We start from the raw sequence: 7,632 nt of genomic DNA on the forward strand, positions 1-7,632 counted from the left end.
CTAGTACAGCTTTATTTCAAACGTTCCAAAATAATCTACACTCCATTCAAAATTGTTAAAAAATGTATTAACGTGCCTCTGGTGCTACTCGATTAGTTATTATCCATTTTCACATAAATTTATTCAATTACAACTAATTCTCCTCAATACAACGGAAATTGGTTTGTTGACTGAATCATGCTTCTACGAGTTCAAATAATTATGATTTTTTTTGTGTGGAATCAAATTTTGGATAAAATGGAAGTAAACTTGATAAATGTAGCTACTATTTACTCTTCAAAAATGATGTCTGTTCGTCAGAACTAAACTATGTGAACGGTTCGTTTGCTTTTATTGTAACAAGGCAAGAAATTTCCAACCACAAAAATGTACTGTCACGTGTCCTACTCTTCTCATAGCAACTGAATTACTCTATCAAAATTGTACCCAATTTCACCATCGTTCTGGGAACATTCCATGTTTGTGTTGTTCGTAGATGTACCCGGAGACCGCAGAACGTTACAGAAAACAATAGCAACGACAGCAAAGCTGCACAAATGGGGGCTTGTTATTTGAAATCGAATTTTCCGACAGAACAACTTTATCCTCTGTTCGCACATGCGATATTCAAATGCTTGCTTGCATGCATAAGTTGCAAATGCATTTCGATCAGGACCAAGCAACAATGGCGATGAACGTTTCTAAATTGAAAAGAGTTTGTGTTTCTTCTACTCAAACACTTTTTTTAACAAACTTTTTTCGATTCTATTGACTACATCAAATTATTGCTCACTACCAGTAAAATATATCTTTTTTTCAGAGGTTTATTATTTTTCACGACCACCAATGATTCTAAAAAGCTTTTGCTAAAAAATCATCAAAATTCGAAATTGCAACGACGTAATGCACTTTCACGATCTAATTAAGGTTTTGTAACTAAACATTGTCCCCTCCCATTTGGTTAAAAAACACGTGAAATAATTATGTTCGAATTGAAAAGCGCTCTGACGGCTGTTTTGAAACTTGTTACCGGTAGTCGTACAAACTTTGACGTTTTTAAAAGGTGTCTCACTTTTTCTTCTTTCTTGAAGCTATTCGCATTCGAATGTATAAAAGGATTTAGTTTTTACTCAAGCAGCAATCAATTCAATTGCAAGAAAAAGAACCATAAATACATGTTGTGCGGAGTAGACCAAGAGATACAACAATTAAAGCAATAACCAAATTTCCATAAATCTTCTACAACTTACAGACAAAAGTGAAAAACTTGTTGAGATAAGAAGTGTATAGCTAAACAGTATTTTCGCGTGTAAAAATAGCCTATTTGCATTTTTCACATTATAGTCGAAAGTTTGCTGCAGCGTGTTTCCTCGTTCGCTCGCTAAAAGATCGCCGGAAGCAAGGGAACGCTGCTATCCCGGCCTTGAGAGGAAACCCAGCCGTGAAGCCAACGAGAGATACCGGAGTGGAAAACAAACAAACAAGGTATTATTTCTCCGCCGGAAGTGGGTTTTTATTCAAAGGTGAGAAAGGAAAACTATCATTGCATAATAAATCTTGCTTTATTATCTGGTTTGAATCTCTTAACGATATTTTCATGATAATTTCTGCGGAGATTCCTTCTCCGTTCCGAACCAGGCGGCGAAGGAAGGAAGATTTGTCGCGATGCAGTTTTTATTCCGACGCTTGAACGCCAGCAAAGTGTACTGACGATTTATACTGACCTGCTTGAGCTAGTTTTGGAGTGCGATCGGTACAGAGGGACATCTTACCGATCCATTTTTTATCGAATAAATACCAGTGGCTTGGCAGGTAGCTTCAATTAGCCTCAAGTTAAGTTATATATGTACAAAAATTTGGTCGGCGTAACGGACTCTTTCGTCATCGGTTTCAAATACAGTTGCGTCCTCGGTGTTCCATAAAAACAAAATACACTACTAGTTTAATGTGTGGCGTTAGATCAGACTATATTTTTGTTCAATACCCTGTCAGGGGCCTGGGATAATGGGAGAGAACTGTTAAAAACTCTGTATACCCTATTAGTACAATAAATCATTCTTGCTTCCAAAGTCATACCGAATACACGTTTATTACAATGGCTACGAGGATGTTTAATTAAAATGGCGGCAGGTGCGATAAATTTTCGGAAATTTGAAGAAGAGGAGGAAGAGTGGCAACTGTTTAAGGAACAATTAGAAGAATGGTTCAAGTCTGCTAATGTGGAGGCAACTAAAAAAGTGTCGATCTTAGTAAACTGTCTAAGCGCGAGAACGTACAAACTGTTGCGAGATTTGTGTACACCCATTGTTCCCGCAGAGAAAACCTACGAGCAGCTATGTCGATTGTTGGCATCTCATTTCACACCTACGACCAGCGTTGCCAGGTCATTTTTTCAAAAATCTGGAAAAGGCAAAATAAAAATCTGGAAAAAATCTGGCAGTCATTTCGTGGGGTGAAAGGTTAATTTTTCGAATAAAAGGCTTGGGGTACGCAAAATTTGAGGTGACAAAATTGCAAAATTTCGCGCCAAAATTGAAGTGATGACCTTTTTGCGGAACAGAGAAAATAAAATCTGGATAAAATCTGGATCATCCATGAAAAATCTGGATAATTGGACATCAAAGCTGTCTACCTGGATACATGTTCTAAAATCTGGATAATCCAGCTAAATCTGGATACCTGGCAACGCTGCCTACGACAGCGGTTCACCGAGAAAGGAGAACATTTTTCGCGGCAAAGCGGGATGAACACGCAACTGAAACAGTTAACTCATGGGTGGCAAGAATCAAACGCTTATCAGCAAACTGTAAGTTTGGTGAGCATTTGGAACATAACCTAACCAACAAATTGATAAGTGGTTTATCCGGGCGTGCGTTGGATAGAATCTGCGAGGAGGACGAAACGGTCACGTTTGAAAAAATCAAGGAGCTGGCGTTGAGGTACGAGCTGGACGAATAGCGAAAGAACCGTGAAGAGCAAATCAATGTAGTGCGTCAACAACGAAATTGGGGCAAAAGCAAGGAAGGAAACAAAAATATACCGGCGAAATCAGTAAGCGAAGATGTTGGGTGTTACGCGTGTGGCAAAAATGGACACGTAAGGGCGACCTGTCGCTTTCGTATGTGCAACTGCAACAACTTCGGCAAACGAGGCCATCTGGCAGCAGTCTGCCGAATGAAGAGAAAGCATTATGTGGGCAACCAAGAACAAAATACACAAGAAGGATCCGGTTGCGACGACTGCATCGAAGCTGAGCAAAATTACATTAGTAAGCCCATTCTATTCACTATCAATAAGTTACAAAGTATTCCTGACAAGCCGATCAAAGTAGGAGTAAGAATAGGCGGACGAAATCTCACTATGGAATTAGATTCAGGCGCAGCGACATCGGCCGTCTCAGAAAAGTTCTACGAAAAACATTTGCAGTGCTTTAAACTAAAAGAAGCTAACCTTGAATTAGTGACGTATAACGGGCAAAATTTAAGTGTGCTGGGATGTATTGAACCGGTAGTGGCTTACTCTGGTAAAGAGAAAAGTGTAAGTTTCGCTTTGGGAAAATACAAGTATGCACAGTTAGATTTGGAGCTGCTAGAAAACACGAAACCTGTTTTTTTGCAAACCAAGGCCAGTGCCATTGAGCCTGCAGTCCATTGTGAACAAAGAAATCGAGTTGATGGAGATTAACGGTGTTATAAGTAGATGCGACTCATCAGAGTGGGCTACTCCGATCGTCCCTGTTCTAAAGGATGATGGAAAACGGATTCGGCTGTGCGGTGACTATAAAGTGACATTAAATAAAGTTTTAAAGGACGTGCGTCATCCATTGCCCCGAGTGGAAGAGGTAATGAGTAAACTGGCTGGTTCTAAATATTTTTCTAAACTAGATTTGAGTAGAGCATATAACCAATTTGAGTTGAGTGAAAAATCTAAAAAGTTGTGCGCACTTTCCACTCACAAAGGAGTGTTCTTGATGAACCGACTGCCGTTTGGAGTAAAACCAGCTTCAGGAATAGTGCAAAGAGAGCTAGAAAAGTTGTTGGCTACAGTTCCGGGCGTGGTAAATTTTCTAGACGATGTATTAGTTGCAGGTAAAACGCGTGAAGAACATTTGGAGAGGTTGGTGCAAGTTTTAAAAATATTAGAAGATGCTGGACTGACGTTATGTAGAGAGAAATGTAGTTTCATGATGCATAGGGTAAGATACCTTGGTTTCGAGATTTCAGGTGACGGTATTACTAAAACAAGTGACCGAATTAAAGCTATATCAGAAGCGAAACCACCAGCTAACGTGCCTGAAGTGCGTGCCTTTGCCGGACTCGTGAACTACTACAGTAGGTTCGTGAAAAGTTTAGCTAATCTAATGTCACCCCTATACCAGCTGCTAAGAAAAAATCAAAAATTCGATTGGGGCATAGAGTGCCAAGAAGCATTCAAGAAGGTCAAAAACGAAATTTGTAAGGATATAACTTTGACACATTTTGATCCAAACAAGGATATAGTGTTGATTTGTGACGCGTCAAAAGACGGAATATCAGCGGTGTTAGCACACAAAATTGACAATGTCGATCGCCCTGTGGCATTTGCTTCTAGAGTATTGAGTGGTTCAGAGAAATCATACAGTGTATTACACAAAGAAGGTCTGGCCATAATGTACGGTTTAAATAAGTACTACCAATATTTAGCAGGAAACAAGTTCACCATCAAAACCGATCACAACCCATTGGTATCCATTTTGAGCCCGCAGAAAGGTATACCGGTTATGGCTGCTGGACGCATCCAGCGATGGGCTAATTTTCTCTCCGGTTTCAATTACAATCTGGAATACGTTAAGTCCGGAGACAACATTGCAGATTATCCGTCAAGAGCACCCATAGAATCGTGGGAACTGTGGAAAGAAGATGCTTCGTACCTGGATTTTGTGACGTCACAAGAAACGGTTCTGGTGGATAAAAAAATGTTGAAGAGGAGCACCGACAACGATGAAACTTTGACCAAACTACGAAAATGTATTTTGGACGGGAACCGATGTGGTGCCGACGCAGAATTGGTGGCTTTTAAAAATGTCTTCGAAGAGCTGTCTATAGAAGACGGCATCATCATGCGTGGCTATCGTGTCGTAGTACCGATCACACTACGGAACGAAATGCTGCGCATTCTTCATTCGTCCCATCTTGGTATCAATAAAATGAAAAGCGTTGCGAGAGGTAGCATTTGGTGGCCTGGTCTCGATTATGATATAAAAATACACGCTCAACAGTGTGAATCGTGTGCCCTGGAACAACCGTCACCGCCTCGGGCAAAACTCATTCCATGGAACGTCCCTGGTAAACCATGGTCCAGAGTACATCTAGACTTCGCAGGACCGGTAGAAGGCACTTGGTTTTTGATTATAATTGACGCTTTGACAAAATGGCCCGAAGTTTTCCCCACTAAGATTTACAGCTGATTTTACCATAGAAAAGCTTATGGAATGCATGTCCAGATTCGGTTTGGTCGACGAAGTAGTCAGTGACAACGGCACACAATTTACAGCCGAAAAATTTCGGCGGTTTCTGACAGCCAACGGAATCAAGCATACACTCACAGCGCCGGGTCATCCAGCAACAAACGGTGCTGCGGAAAATTTTGTAAAATCCTTCAAAACATCATTAAAGAAATCCCTCCGAAGCAGAAATGGTCGAGCTCTAACAGAAATTATCTGCAACATTTTGATGGGCTACCGTAAATCAAAACATTGCTCGTCACAAGTGGCTCCTGCGATCGCAATGTTCAACAGAGACATAAAGTCGAGAATGGATCTGGTAAACCCCATGAACAAAACGTGCACAACATCAGACCGCATGAAATTGAATATCGAACGAAGCCAAAAAAAACAGATAAAGCAATATAAGGGAGTTAGAGAAGCAGTGTTCAACAGAGGGGAATCGGTGTTTGTTAGAGATTACTCTAATCCGAACAAAACTGCCTGGACGAAAGCAGTGGTGCTGCACACAGTGGGTCTAAGAAACTACATAGTAAAGCTTGACGTTTCTGGTAGAACCATCAAGCGTCACACTGATCAAATGGTGAAGGATAACACAGCAGTAATAGAGACCTCCGAGCAACTTCAACGTGAACCGAAAGTAAAAGACACTTTCACGAAGGTGCCACCGCAATGTGACGTGGGTCAGGGATTAGCGAAGACTGAAGAAGTGTCCTACAAAAATATTTTGAGCAATCAATCACAAGAGGATCCGAAAAACAGGAACGGACAGCTTGTTGCAGTAGAAGAAGAGGTATTAGGGTTCGAGGGAGGTAGTTGGGTCATAAAACCCGAAAACTGTCGAAAGAGAAAACGCAAACAAATCTTTGATACTGGCTTGTTAGGAAGACCCTTAAAAACGCAAACAAGATCCCAGGTACAAAAAAAAATTAAACGCCATATGTATTTCCTTCACAGAGCTCAGCTTATGAACCATCGGAAGAAATGTTTAAACAGAGGATCGAAACAATTATCATGAACAGGTTTGGATAATCAATGAGCCTGTGGTGAGGGTGTTCAGTACCCTGTCAGGGGCCTGGGATAATGGGAGAGAACTGTCAAAAACTCTGTATACCCTATTAGTACAATAAATCATTCTTGCTTCCAAAGTCATACCGAATACACGTTTATTACAATTTTTTTTTTTAGATATATGCAGCAGTGTTCTAGCCGGGAATAAATTGCATCCTGTTTGTTCAGCCGTTCGACTATAACGGCCACTTTTATTACGTAGGAACGATGAAAGAGCTCGAAAGCAAGATGGAAGCAGCGTTTTTGGCAAACGACGGGAATTGATGAAAACGATTGTGGATATTTGATAAGATTATTCAACTACTGAATAAAACATGAACATCGATGAAGATTATCGATTCTGGCAGCTGTCTCTACACCGGCAAAGCGAAACTCTGCCAATGGTAATCGAGGGGCAATGTTCCGAGGCACGGTTTTTTGAGTTGTCGACATGCTTCCGAGCTATTATCGACTTCGATTCGATGTCGAAGAGTTATGACAAACAATTGGTTGGCTGTCATTTTCGAAAGAAAAAAAATAATTTTATATGTTCGGCATGTACCTATTCCTTGTAGAGCGGTGGACAAACACATGCATCATTTAATTTCAAAATGATCTGTTCCTAGGCTGTGTTTCGCCAAATAGTGTTGTGTAATTTAATCATACTGAGCGACACTTTTCAATCGATTGACTAAAGCCAAACAATTGTACACAAACTCCTCCAGCACAATCGTCCTCATTGTTTCAGCTGGCCCAAGGCTCGTGTTAGTTGTGCATGAGTCCTACAATTCGTATATTTAGACAAGTGTAGCCATATCAAACTTGCCTATATCCCTAGCCGGACATTAATTCCGGTCGGCCCTTTTATCGTTCTCTTTTCCGAACCCCACGAGCAACAGCTGGAAGCATCAAACGACGACGGGCCGGGATCCCCTGTCGCAAACCAACTGTTGCCTCGGAAAACGGGCAACCCCTTTGATGTTTGATTGCTCAAACATTGTGAAATTGTCGGAGACAGTTTCATTTAAACAGATCACAGCCTGGACTTGTCAGCGTCCCTGCAAATCGATGGAAATTGAGCTTGTTTCTAAATAGAACTCAATTGCTTGAAAGCGTTCCAA

At 40.8% G+C, this 7,632-nt stretch overlaps 1 protein-coding gene across 1 annotated transcript; it reads left to right on the plus strand.

The window, feature by feature from the left end:
• The first annotated feature begins 3,153 nt into the window (after positions 1-3,153).
• Positions 3,154-6,493, plus strand: LOC129717323 (uncharacterized protein K02A2.6-like). Its single transcript, XM_055667191.1, has 4 exons — positions 3,154-3,542; positions 3,604-5,303; positions 5,437-6,254; positions 6,419-6,493. The coding sequence occupies exons 1-4, from the start codon at positions 3,154-3,156 to the stop codon at positions 6,491-6,493; spliced, it is 2,982 nt and encodes a 993-aa protein (XP_055523166.1).
• Positions 6,494-7,632: the final 1,139 nt, after the last annotated feature.

This window comes from Wyeomyia smithii, chromosome 1 (genome assembly GCF_029784165.1).
Source record: "Wyeomyia smithii strain HCP4-BCI-WySm-NY-G18 chromosome 1, ASM2978416v1, whole genome shotgun sequence".
Taxonomy (NCBI): Eukaryota; Metazoa; Arthropoda; class Insecta; order Diptera; family Culicidae; genus Wyeomyia; species Wyeomyia smithii.